The sequence below is a fragment of the Chrysemys picta genome, chromosome 1 (genome assembly GCF_011386835.1).
Source record: "Chrysemys picta bellii isolate R12L10 chromosome 1, ASM1138683v2, whole genome shotgun sequence".
NCBI classification, from domain to species: Eukaryota; Metazoa; Chordata; order Testudines; family Emydidae; genus Chrysemys; species Chrysemys picta.
This window is the reverse complement of record NC_088791.1, coordinates 294546691-294560854: the sequence shown is the minus strand read 5'-3', so window position 1 is coordinate 294560854 and position 14164 is coordinate 294546691. Positions and strand designations below refer to the sequence as shown.

Genomic DNA, 14164 nt, shown 5'->3' with positions numbered 1-14164 from the left:
AAATTAAGGTGACATCAATAATAGGCATATGCTGATGAGAGATACTTTCCTTTCTGTTTTTCTGCCTTTGAATGGCCTTATTTGTCTGAATGAAGAGAATGTTGACTTTGTAATGTGAAGCGAAAAATCTAGGACTCTGTTTCAACCACTGTGTTGGGGATTAAGAAGCTTGCCTAGTTTTGTTCTTCTCTCACCAAGGTCATAGCTTGTCCCACCCCATGATCGTGTGTGTCTCTCCATTTCTCTGTCTCGCTTTCTTTGTAGTCTTTTTTTTTTTTTTTTTTTTTCCCCCATGTTTGTGTCTGGCATAGCTTCCTCTTTCTTTTGTCATGTCTCAGTTCATTGTGCCAATAGCCAAATGAGACTTATTAACCCCAAATAAAGCACTTGTAGATGGGTATTCTAGTAAACTGCATTTGGCTACTAATATGCTGAAACTGGCAGATTAAAGTATTGAAGCAGGGCAGAGCAATGTAAGACAGGGAGAGCTGAAAAATGTTGTATTGAAGGATAAATATTCCTCTAATCTCTTGGCACAGGGTTTTTAAATTTTGTTTGGGGGGGGGGGGCTGTTTACTTTGTGTGGTGGTATTTAAGAATTTTACATTTTCTTTCCTCTAGCAAAATGAAGGGAATGTGGAAAGCTCCACAAGATGAAGAGACTTCTGGGTGGCAAGGAAGACAGAAGAAGAAGCAGAAGCGTCAGTTCTGGAAGAAGTTTAAGAAAGGTGATGGAGATGATGCATCTCCGCTGAAAGCTCAGAATTCAGCTGGTGGACCAGAAAATCATACGTTTGTTAAGGAACCTGAAAAAAAATCTGTTTCAGATGCACAGACCTATAGGAAGGATGTGGATCCACTTGGCATTCTGGCAAATAGTGATGCTGGTAAGATGAGGAAAGGAGCTTGGAGAAATCTTTTACTTTAGGGGGAATTAATGTTACGTAGGTAACAGCTTTTTAGGAGAGCTGGCGACTTGGAAAGAGCTTGTCTTTTCAAAGACTTTGTACTTGGTTTGGAAGATGCCATTGATAAATGCTCTGTCATACTTGACAATGCTTCTATCTGCCACTTAAAACATTGTTAGGACTTTCTTGCACTACGGCCAAGGCAGTTCAAAGGTTAGTAGGTCATAGATTTGTTGCTGCCAGCTTCACTGAAGACCCTTGTACCCAGATTTTCATTAGAATTTCCTTTTGAATGGAAATTCCTGCTAAGAACATAAAATGTTGATAGAAGAAACCTGAAACTTTTTCCTCCTGGTCAGCGATTAGGAAACCCTGCCAAGGAAAAGTTTGTGTACAGTATTACGTGTTCTACAATAAATAGATTAAAGGGACAGTGTTAACTTAAATTTGGTCCAGAATTAACTGTTGTAAAAACAAACTTTGATTTAAAAACAAAGGAGTAGAAATGTTTCCACCCAAAAAAATTGCTTAAAAAAAAAAATGAAAGTCCCTTTATGCTTGAAACCAAATTCTGCTGTTCTGAGAACCTAAAAGTGAAACTGACTTCATTGTCTTAAGGTGAGTGAAATGTAAAAAGTAAAACAAAAATAGTGACAAATTGTTTTTTTAAATTTTCATGTTTAATAATCTAATATGGGGTTAATACATAGGTAATACAATTGTTACAAAATCCTGATTTCAGGTAGTGTTTCTTTAATTCTTGTAATTGAACCAGGCTTCCACAAAAACTTTTAACAGACACCTTTCTAATAATGTTACTAATAGGGGGGTTTGCATGTCCCCCCCCCCCCCCCCCCAAATTTCCATGTAGGTTCCATGCAAAAGAACTGATATGTATTAGCCTTCTGGTTAAATGCCAGCATTTGAGTATATCTGTGATGCCTCCAAAGGAAATGGTGCATCTTGGTACATATACCTTTGCATCCCATTAAATCTATCTGTGATTAATTGTTTACTTTGGGTTGCTTTTTGTAGATTTTTCCCTTTTGCCCACTAGCAGCTATTCATAAGTCATTGGTCCATTTATCCTGTATCTTAGCTCCCTGGCATTCTGTGTTATCGTGAACAACTTGGATTATAAACTCTTTACTCACTCATGCATACAGATGGCGCTAAATACATATTTTTAAGTAATCAAGTTCTCCAAGATCTCATTGCCATAGTCCAGGGGTAGGCAACCTATGGCACGCGTGCCAAAGGCGGCACGTGAGCTGATTTTCAGTGGCACTCACACTGCCCGGGTCCTGGCCACCAGTCCGGCGGTCTGCATTTTAATTTAATTTTAAAATGAAGCTTCTTAAACATTTTAAAAACCTTATTTACTTTACATACAACAATAGTTTAGTTATATATTATAGACTTATAGAAAGAGACCTTCTAAAAATGTTAAAATGTATTACCGGCACGCGAAACCTTAAATTAGAATGAATAAATGAAGACTCGGCACACCACTTCTGAAAGGTTGCCGACCCCTGCCGTAGTCTTGTAAGCTTGATTTGAATGTCCCTTAAAGTGATTTCACAATGGGATCTCAAAATTTCTTCCCCTTGGAAATTCTAATTTTAAATGTAAATAATTCTCCCCCTGTAAAAGATTAATTTCTGCACATATTTATCACCCGACTACATCCGGGAAATCTAAACAAGTTTCTCCCTCTCTGTCTGCTATTTGCAATTAATAGCAAAGACTGTAATTAAATTCACTATATGAAGATGGAGCCAAAAGCCCAAGTCCTTGTTCAGAGAAATCAAACTGCTTTTTCCCCTACAGCCTTTTTCAGGGCTATAAATCGGTGTTTAGACAACTCCTGCCCCTGAATGTTAATGGAAAGAAAGTAGCATGCATTTTATCAAGCAATGGTATTGAATAACCTTGTCCAGTATCAGATGCATATTCTCCAGGAGAAGGTCTAGTGACAAAGCTGGCTGTCGACATATAGGAGCATTGAAAGGTCTTGGTACTCTCTTTGCAGAATCGGACAAGGATGGAGCAACTGCAGAGGATGGAAAGTTGGGAGTAACTGTCATTCCGAAGCAGGTAACCTCTGCCCTGAGTTCACTGGTGACCAACTATGGCAGCACATCAGATAGCGAGAGCGAGCCAGAGGGTGAGTTGGGGTCTAACTAGCTTTTTTTTCTGTCTTATGAACAGCAAAAGTTTTGAAAGTGTACCAGAAAAGACACTTTGTCTCCGTATAAAAATCAATCTGAGAAGGAAAGTGGCATGCAGTGTAGGCACCTTGCCTCTCCTGCCTTTCTGTCCACCTCCTGCCATCCCTCTTCCCATAGTTTTGTCCTCATTTATGAATATGTAAATTTGCAGCTTTTTATATTCGGAGACTTACATTCTTAGATCTAACCAAAGACATAAACACAATATTTACTGGCTGTACTTCCAGGATATTCATGAGTGGGAACACATCCTGGTTCCTGGCACTTCTGGTTGCTGGTGGAGTAATTGAGAGCAGCCTTGGATCTGCCACTCTAGCTTGTTAGGCAGTGAGGAACCATGTGTGTTAAAGGTAGAATGTTTCGTATCTCAAGGGGGATGGTTTTCTGCTGTTATGCTTGCAGTGTTCAGTGTACGTCATACGAACACAGACACAAATGGAGAATGAAAAAGGTAACATGGGATGAATGGAAGGATGGGAAAACCCAGCAGACTTCACTGAGGCTACTTTAAGAGCAACTGTTGCTCCCTGGAGGAGAGACCACTCATTATTTATATTGCAGTAGCAACCACAATGTACCATTTGTATACCCAGGATTCACTGAGTGTAGAACATTAGAATTGCCTACAAGATCAGACCTCTGATTTATCTAGTTCATAGCCTGTCTATTAATAATCATTCTCTTTTTTTATATTACATTCCAGAGTTTCCTCAAAGGATGGCAGGTTCACAATGTTGTTTTTCTTGTTTTGTTTCTTTCCCCCATGTTACGTGCCCTGTCCTACCACCTTGTTCTGAGATAAAGGTGGGGATACATCCTATCCAAAAAGAGAATGTATAACTTTTGGAGAAATGTATGTGAGGGAAAAAAACAGCCTTAAAATCCTTACCCTAAAATTGTGTTTGGTGAAGAGGGCCAGGAATGTGCTGTCACTCACCCTGTGAGCTAATATCCAAGCTTCTAGTACTTTCTACATAAGTGTGCTACCACTAGAGATTCTTGTAGTGTTTGGAGACTGAGTGCACATTCTGATTTAATGCAGAGCTTGTTCCTTCCGTGGTCACCATTACAGTAATATCTGAGCATGTCACAATCTTTAATGTAGTTATCCTCACAACACCCCGGCGAGGGAGGTAAGTGCTATTACCACCCATTTTACATACCGGGAACTGAGACACGGAGATTGAGTGACTTGCCCAAAGTCATAGAGGAAGTCTGTGGCAGAGCAGGGAATTGAATTTGGATCTTGCAAGTCACAGGCTAGCACCTAACCACGGAGCCATCCTTCTTGGCCATGTATTTCACTGCAAACTGGGTTATAATGTGAAAGCAGTATGCTCTGATGTATGGAACATGGGACTGATTGCAAAACAGAGACTTGAGTTCTGATCCAGCCTCTCTCTACTGGCTCTCTGATATTGGGCAAATCACTTAACTTCTGTGTGCTTGTTTTCTCTTATGGGAATGGTGATAAGATCCCCTCCTCTGTAGAACTCCATGATCATTAAAACAGGGCATGCTAGTACCAGTAGTAGTAATTAGGTGAGCTGTCAGTATGGAGATATGTGATTGTTATTTAGGACTTTGAGAGTTTACAGTTTTGTTCTTTCTTTTTTTAGAAGTTCCTGCCAAGATTGTAGCAAAAGCTCTTAAGGAAAATCAGACTATCCTCCGAAATATTCCTCAGGCTTCAAATATCCCTAAAAGTCCAAATAGCATAAACCGCAAGGAATGTGCAGAATTTACAAGTGCAACGTTGGTGAGCTCAAATACAAACACAGGGCATTGCAGAGGTTCTAACAGACGGAGGAAGAAGTCGCTCCCTGTACTGCCCAAACGTCGTCCAACACTGCTGGAAATGGTAAAGGATATCTCTCTCTCTCTCTCTCTCTCTCTCTTAAATAATGGCTGCCTGCCACACAGGGGTCTTACTTTAACTATACATGAGTCATATTACAGTATAAAGCTGTCTATATTTGCAGCAGCTCTTTTAAGGTGGTGGCTGGATGAACATGCAGTTCAGCAAAAATGTTGCACAAATATGTAAACAGATTACTTCATGGTACTGTTCAGATTATGGCTTGCTTTGGTGAGCCAGAATTGAAAACTTAATCACATAGTTTGGAAGCTACACTGAGGACAAAAAAATTATTATTATTATTATTATTGCTCTAAAGATTCACATTATAAATCATGCTTGCTTTTATGTGGTCCAGTCATTATTCGGATTCCCTTCTTCTCCCTTCCCTCTGCCCCCTTGATGTGAGGTCCTACATTGAGTGAGGATGTGAGTCCCCGCCTTCTGGCTGAGACAGACTGGATGGTGGCCTTGTGCCCTATCAACACCTATCTCTAATCAGCTAGAACGGTTGTCAGGGAACATCAGGCATCCTATCCAACCCTCTTCTCTCCTTCTTCCCCATTTTGACATTAGAAAAAACTTTCTGACTGTCAGGGTGGTTAAGCACTGGAATACATTTCCTAGGGGGGTTGTGGAATCTCTGTCATTGGAGGTTTTTAAGAGCAGATTAAACAAATACCTGTCAGGGATGGTCTAGATAATACTTAGTCCTGCTATGAGTGCAGGGAACTGGACTAGATGGCCTCTCAAGGTCCCTTCCAGTCCTATGATTCTATGGTTCCCTCCTGCATACACAGGCCTCTTCTATGTAGAAATATACTTTTCACTGGTTCGCAAACTGGCCTGTATATCACTGGTGTTCTGAAGATTTAGGTGAAGCCTCCTTGACCAAAGCAGTCAGTCTTCATGTTGTGACTTTTCCTTCTAGCTGAGGCTGAGTCTGGGGTATGCAGAGGCTATTCTGACCAACTAAACTTAAGCAAAATAAACCAACAACAACTTTCATCCAGCATAGTTGCTCTTTACATTTCTCTGGCAGATTCAGCTGTCATTTCATAGAATTTAAGGCCAGGAAGGACCATTATATCATCTAGTCTGTCCTCCTGTGTATTACAGGTACTAAATTGTTGTGTGCCAGAGGCAGAGAGAAACAGGAGAGACTGAGGTGCCACCAATGCCCAAGGCCTCTGCAGTGGCAGGTAATAGATTAGGTGAGATAGGATCATCTGGACATAACAGGCGATCATTGCCCCATGCGGCAGAGGAAAGTTGGAAAAAACCCAACCCTGGTTCCTTTCAAGCAATACTGAAATTGGAGGTGTGGCAATGCTAAGGATGGAACCAATCTATAAAGCAGTGTTGGGGATCAGAACAGCAAGAACTGTGCCTAAAAAAGGACTGGCTACTAATGTCAAGTTCTGCCGCTAGAGAGAAGGAATAAATTGCATAGATATAATATGTGGGCTGGGGATCTTAGGTGGATGGAACAGATGTTGAATTGTAAAGCATATTTATTTTTGTCTTCTCACTTTCATATTGTCCTAACATTACTTGTTCATATGTTAATCACTATGGTTGTAGCAGGAAAAATGTAGATTGGAGTGGGTGTTTGCGATGGGAGGCATCCAGAAGAGGATTGCCACTGTAGGAAGTGGTCAGTGGTGTAAAAATTCTGAGAAACAAAGTCAGAACGTCTGTCGAAAACCTGTCCACCCTTCTCCCTCCCTCCAAAGGGATTTGCTTATTGAAAGAACATGCTGTGTGTGAAATGATGTGGTTTTTTTAAAAGCAGATCTTGTGGTGGTGCTGCAGAGCTTTCTGGTGACGTTCATTAAATCAGCTTCAGTACACCCAGGATGTTTATCATTGTCCCACGTATGACCATGTATGTTTAGATACATTTATAGCATACAGACTGACTGAGAATAACAAAACCCATACATCCTATTTCTTCCAATATTTGTCAATACATACAGCAGGATAAAAAGGTGTTGTGCACCTAGTTGCTCGTATGGTTTAAATATAATGAGAGAGATGGCCAGTTAACAAACTTTATTAAAGGATAATTGTGCATCCCATCTGCTTTTTCATGCCACCACTTGGGAATTCTGCAGTTACCCCAACTACAGCAACAAGAATGTTGTTACACTGTCCTCACACTCTGTGTGTGTGTGTGTGTGTGTGTGTGTAATGATTACAATAAGCTGAACTGCCTTCAATCATTTTATGTATAGGTAAATATCAAAAAGTGTAACTAGTTCATTTTATGGACTAACTGCCTGCAACTCTTTTAAAAAGCTATTATGGATAGCAAACAGCCTTTTAAATGGCTAAATAGACTTCTTTGTTGGAAATAAATTTATAACAAAAAATTGCTTCCCATCAGATCTTGCATGCCAAGTTCAGCTGAGTGCAACTTTTTACAGTAGTTCTCTTGTAAATGATCAGATTCACAGATTTATACTTTATACTCACATCTTATTCAGCAAAGTCCATTTACTTTTAGCGTTCACAACCCCAAAAACGTCCTACAGTCTTCCAACTGTTGTATAAATACTAGTTTAACTTTCTCGAAGCATTAGTAGGAGTTCAAAGAAAATAATGTCTTTAGCAGTCTAGTGAAGAAACGTTGTGTATTTTTTTTCATGGAAAAATTAATGGCATTTGGATGTATTAATTTTTCTGCCATGTAGGTTAAACTGGGAATGACAGCTCATTCAAAAGAATTTTGTCAAATTCAACCAGCTCTAATGCAGTGATAGAACTTTAGCCCCCTGATTCAGCAAAGTGCTAAAGCATGTGAGTTATCCAATTTGAAGTCAATGGGACAAAGGTGCCTTACTGAATCAGGGTCATAATGTTCACATACTAATTAAAACTTCACATCTTCCAAAGCAGTGTATCGCTGTTACAAGCCTTGCAGCATCCCTGGAAAATAATCCCATTTTACAGATGAGACTCTGACTTTGCCAGCACCCCACAGTAAATCAGTGGTAGAGCTGAGATTGGCTCCAAGTCCTGAATTCAATCTAATAGGGTAGTTTCTCCTGCCTCTTGCTTCCAGGTCTTGCTTGCAAGCCTATTATATACATTTGCAAATACATCTAAATTAATGTGTCGCCATACCTTGTTTACTTTGCATCTGTTACTGACTAGGAAACAGAAACCTGCATCACTTTCTCTTTTTCATTCCAGTTATTAGCCCAGGACATACGACACGAAAGGAATGTGATTCTCCAGTGTGTTCGATACGTTATCCGAAATGACATGTTTGGACTTCACTTAAAGACAGAACCAGTCGCTGAAACTGACAGCGGACAGGCTTCTAGAGCTGCAGCGGAGTTTTTGACAGCCAGACCTGATGGATCTAATGTTTCTTGTAGCTCTGACCTTCAATTAGCAGAAGAAGAACAAGATGCATTATTTATATCTCAAAGTGACAAAGCAGCTATAGGTCAGGCGTCACAGATGATTCACTATATAGACGAGGAGACATGGGAAACCCCAGCGAGTCAGTGTGAAGAAAACTGACATTTGTTACGGCATGCCTCTGTCATGGAGGGTGAACCAAAGGCTCAACTTTTGTACTTCACTGAAATATTTTTTGAAAGACAGTAGAATAGGAAAAAAATAAATCCTATCTTTTGTATTTTAAGAACCATTAAAATCACTTTTCTGAACACTCTGCCAGAAGTGACCCTTTCCTTGTGGAAATTACAATCCATTTCAGATGGCTCTTTGCCTTCTACTTGAAAAGCTCAGTAGTGGAGCATAGTTACATCTTTCTTCAGTAGCAGTGTTTGTTTGTCCATGGGTTTGAATTGAGGACTCTTCATTACAGAATATGCCAGTGTTTTAAAACCATAATCAGAGCAAAATTATGCAGTTGATAATGGTGCTCTCTAACTTGCGTAGACAACCAGTTGTCACAGGAGGGTTAGTGGGCCTGTGAACGTTTTGAAATAAATTTTTAAAACATCTCTCAGCTGTTGTTGGTTTAAAATATAAAATTTACGAAATAGTTGGTTTGGCTCTAAAACTTTCACACTGAAATCTACCTAGTACAATAAATCAGTTGAGCAGAGAGAATGGAAGCACAGTTAAGGTGGTGGCAGCTTTAGGTGGGGAGTTAAGTAGAGAGTAGAAAGTTGTTTGAAATCATTCCTTAAGTGACAAACCAGTAGCTACTGCTACCTTTTATCCATCCTTTAATAACTGCCTGTAACTGTAGACATAGCTTCACCTCAAGCCTTAACTGCTGTAGCTGGTCATTGCTTGGCTGAACTAGCTCTTGAAATCGATCCTTATTGCTTGTAGGAATGAGTGCTATAAATTAAGGGCTTTGGAGTTGGGCTCCGGCTCCGGAGCAAGCTCCAGGCAAAAGCTCCACTGCTCCGGAGCTGCTCCGCCCTTCATCTCTGGGCTCCGCTCCAAAGCCCTTAGATTTTAATTTTGGAGTTAAGGAAACTTCCTAGGATGAGTTTCTGTTTATCTCCCCTAGTTAATATAAAATTAAGACTGTTATCTGGCATTCTATAACCTGCTTTTTCTGATTCATTTTTAAAATGCCAGTGACACATCCCGTGGATTTCCTTGGACTTGTGCTATTAATGTCACTCATACAAAATGTTCATTCTTTTCTGTGGTGCCTGAAGTTATAAATCTCATACAAGCTTTTATGAGCTTTAAAGTTTGCATTAGTTGAGGATTTAAAAATAAGTTCACCACCTTTTGGTTAAATTGTGTATACATTTGTCAGGCACCTTCTTGTGAAGTTCAACTGTCAGTTTGTCTCACTCCCAGTGGAAATAGGATATGAAAGTGACTTAGTCTACTTAAAAATAGTTCCCCACATTCTGTATTTTAGCCACAATTATTACATATTGTAGGCTCAGTTTCTAAATTAAATTGCCTTCTCAGGAAATGCATTTATCTTTCTTTGCTTTACTCATTCTGGTACAAGTACACCCCTGTATGTAACCTGCAGAATACTAAGGACTGTAGGGGTTTTTGTATTCTCCAATAGCTGTATGTATTAAGCTATCTTGTTCAGTTTTTAAAACACTTGCCAGTTTGGTGGAAATAAATCTTGTTCATGGAGTACAGGAGAAAGGGAATAGCTGAAAATTCCATCTTTACTGCTCTACTATATATAGCTACACTGTATACTGTGTTTGTAAGATACTGTGTACATTTATGGAATTATATAAATATTGGCACTCATGTAAGAGGGTGATGAGTCCTAGGAATGTGTATATGTAATAGATTATTAAATACAGCAATCATAAACTTGTTATATATGTACTTGCAAGCCAGATGACTCATCCTTCCCATGGTGGTCCCACATACCATCACTTCATTTTATTACCTTGAGTGTGGCTGTTACACAGTTTACTGCAGTGAAAAATAAACAGCGAAAATTTAGCTAAGGAGATTGGAACTTTTACAGAATTTGGTTTCTGGATACACTTGTATTCAGTCTGGATGTGGGAGGGGAAGGGGTGTCAAATCAACAGTTGCATCAGTGTGGTAAACAAAAATGAGCAAGTTAGGATTACTACAGAATTGCACTTTTTTTTTTTTTTTTTTTTTTTTTTTTGGGTAACTAATCCACCCCTTAAGGTCCTGCTCTTGTTCCTTTTGAAGTTTGTGGCAAATCTCCTTTTGCAGAGGGAGGTCCTGAGTGAGGAAGGCTCTGCTATGAATTGCTTGTACTTCTTTTGCTGATCTAAGATTATTAAAATTCTACAAAATGTAGACCCATTAGAAGTCTTTCTCTCCCCCTCCTGCCCCCCTCCTGTCCCACAGTTGTGGTGGGCTTAGGGGCCTTTCTGGGAAAAACATTTAATATAGGTGGTGTCAAGTATCGGGGGTAGCCGTGTTAGTCTGTATCTACAAAAACAACAAGGAGTCTGGTGCCACAACAAGGAGTCTTGTTATTTAACATAGAAGGACTACCTGTCTTAAATCAATCATTCATTTTGCTTTTGTGGTGTTTGTACTGCATATATTTAAAACTGCCTTTTGTGCTCCAGGAATGAACTGCTTCTGCTTAATCTAGGGAAGACATGTAGGTTGCATTAAGCCAGGAATAGCAGCTTTGGTCTGCATACAAAAAACCCAACTTTTTCACTTTGGTTCCTTTTGTAAGTCAGCAGGGAGTTTCACCTGACATTCCAGTATTAGCTTTCCTAATGCGTTTATCTAGCCTTCACATTGGAATGTTAATGCTGTAATTTCCTGTCTTGCTTATGTCAAGCAGCTGCAGTTTTGCTTCTGACGCTTTGCCTTTTCTTTTTGTATCGGAGTATGACTATGGGTTTTTTCCTCCCACTTGCATTAAGATGCCTGTCTGTGGCTGTGTAAGAAATAACCAGTTGCATTTTGAATCCACAGCAGCTGATTTCTTTATTATGCTATGCATGGCCTTTAATTGTTTCATTATTGATTTTGGTTGGATTATGGCATTACTGTTTGAAAAATGGAGCTTTCAGCTTTGGATAAAAATACTCAACATTTCACTCTCCCCCTCCCCCCCTCCCTTCAGCTTTGGTAACTTAGCTACAGAAGATGTCTGATTTAAATTCATTACCCTTCTTTTAAAATTCCATGTTTCACTTATTAATCCAGAAAAACTGAAGTCCGTTTTTATAGCTGTCTAAACCTTGGTCAAGTTTGTGAATGGTGATGTGACTTAACAGACAACTCTGTTTTGTTTGAACCTTGCTTCTCATTTATGGGATGGCTTCTGTCTGTGACTGGTATAAAGAAATGAACTTTGTGTCCTTGTATTACTGAACTGTAAGCATCTCCTTGTGATTTTGTGTAATTTTACATGAAGGTTCTTGCAGCTCGTCTGTACTTGTGTTGTAGCAGTTCTAAAGTTGCAGACTTCAGAATTAAAAATAGGATCAAAAATGGTACGGAGCCATGTGAAGGGGTGTACCAACCCTGCACTCAGCCAATGGGGACTGAGCAATCATTGTGGGCTCAGGAGGCCATGCCCCCTTTCCCCTGCTGTGCATGCTCCAGGTGGAAGAGCCAGATAAAAGGAGGCAGCCCAGCTCAGTTGGGGCTGGCTGTTGAGGAGGAAGGATGTGTACTGCAGACTCCTCCAGAGATGCTGAGGATGCTCCAAGCAGCAGAGCCCATGGACACAGACTACAGTGCAGATGACTCACTGACTGCGGAGACTGACGGGGGACGCCAGGCCACCACCAGCGGAGGAGATGCCTGCTGCAATTTGTGATAGGAAGTGACCCAGGGGAGGTAGTAAAAGCCAATGCCTAAATCCTTAGCGAGGAAGTCCCGGGCTTCCTAGGGCCCTTGGTCGGAACCTGGTGAAGCTGGAGGGGCTGGGTTCCCCTACCACACTCCACAGGCCACTAGGCGTGGCTGCTGTTTGCTCTTGCCCCAGCCCGTGGGCTCAGGGACCATAGACCGTTTGTTTACGCAGCCCTGCCAGGGAGCCAAACCCCACCTGGCTGCAACTCCCTGAATTAGCAAGGAATCCCGAGAGCTGGGTGACAGGGTGTACCAACCCCACACTGGGCCAACAGGGGCAGCCCGGCTTGGCCCACGGGGACCCCATCACAAACCAAGATACTGTGGCATAATTCAGAGAATTGGAGCTAAAAACTGGGATAAGCTGACCCTACCTAAAAGATGTATATCAAGATCTTCTCATCACTACCACGTTGCCTATCCACAACAATGCATGTGTGCTCACCTCTGTTCATCATCTAAACCCCATTATTCACAAGATGTCCATCGAACTTAGTTATAAAATCTTTTATGGACAAAAATGCAGGTCTCCTAACCTCATTAATTTTTTTTTTTTTTTTTTTTAGACCTAGTGTAGAATATGTTGGTGATTCGTCCTGTTACACATGTAGAAACCCAGCCTTCATTGGGTTTTACACACACAAAACTAGTACCAGTATCTAAGTGGGTTACCCAGGATGGGCTACATTGGCTACCATTGACTGAAGTGTGTCTGCCATTTATTTTTAAAGATGGATATTTGTTAGGGTAGAAGAATGTTTTGCGGTTCTCTGCAAGTTACAGTTCCTCTTGGAAGGATGGAGAATGTCCTAGGACTCCATGAGTACCCAAGCAAAGCTAAGACCAGGTACTGCAGTTGATCTTGGAGAGCCAAAGAGAGGAGAACACTAAAGAAAGAAGATTATAGTAAGAAGCTAAATGTTTAAAATTCCATATCTACACGTGTTTGAAAGAGAAGGCAGTGGGATCCAAACTCTTGAGTCAAAGAGCCGGGTTCATTACCAGCTCTTTGATTTTGTATCACCTTGGGCTATTGATTTAACCTTGCTGCCGCAGTTTCCCTATCTGTAAAGCAAGGGGAATGCTTAACTACCCTTGTAATTTTAAAAAGAAGAACAGGAGGACTTGTGGCACCTTAGAGACTAACAAATTTATTAGAGCATAAGCTTTCGTGGACTACAGCCCACTTCTTCGGATGCATATAGAATGGAACATATATTGAGGAGATATATATACACACATACAGAGAGCATAAACAGGTGGGAGTTGTCTTACCACCTCTGAGAGGCCAATTAATTAAGAGAAAAAAAAAAAAAAACTTTTGAAGTGATAATCAAGCTAGCCGAGTATAGACAGACAGTTAGATAACAAGTGTGAGAGATTCAATGTTTGTAATGGCTCAACCATTCCCAGTCCTTATTCAAACCGGAGTTGATTGTGTCTAGTTTGCATATCAATTCTAGCTCAGCAGTTTCTCGTTGGAGTCTGTTTTTGAAGTTTTTCTGTTGTAATATAGCCACCCGCAGGTCTGTCACTGAATGACCAGACAGGTTAAAGTGTTCTCCCACTGGTTTTTGAGTATTTTGATTCCTGATGTCAGATTTGTGTCCATTAATTCTTTTGCGTAGAGACTGTCCGGTTTGGCCAATGTACATGGCAGAGGGGCATTGCTGGCACATGATGGCATATATCACATTGGTAGATGTGCAGGTGAACGAGCCCCTGATGGTATGGCTGATGTGATTAGGTCCTATGATGATGTCACTGGAATAGATATGTGGACAGAGTTGACATCGGGGTTTGTTACAAGGATAGGTTCCTGGGTTAGTGGTTTTGTTCAGTGATGTGTGGTTGCTGGTGAGTATTTGCTTTAGGTTGGG

General features: G+C 40.6%; 1 protein-coding gene across 1 annotated transcript in view; it reads left to right on the top strand.

Annotated features, from left to right (window-relative positions):
* NUFIP1 (nuclear FMR1 interacting protein 1) overlaps positions 1 to 10304 on the top strand; it is a 34430-nt gene extending 24126 nt beyond the window's left edge. Inside the window, exons 7-10 of the mRNA XM_008168582.4 lie at positions 622 to 887; positions 2941 to 3075; positions 4759 to 5000; positions 8196 to 10304. Of these exons, the coding sequence (XP_008166804.3) occupies positions 622 to 887; positions 2941 to 3075; positions 4759 to 5000; positions 8196 to 8531 (979 nt within the window). The 3' untranslated portion in view covers positions 8532 to 10304. The remainder of the gene's footprint in view (positions 1 to 621; positions 888 to 2940; positions 3076 to 4758; positions 5001 to 8195) is intronic.
* Positions 10305 to 14164: the final 3860 nt, after the last annotated feature.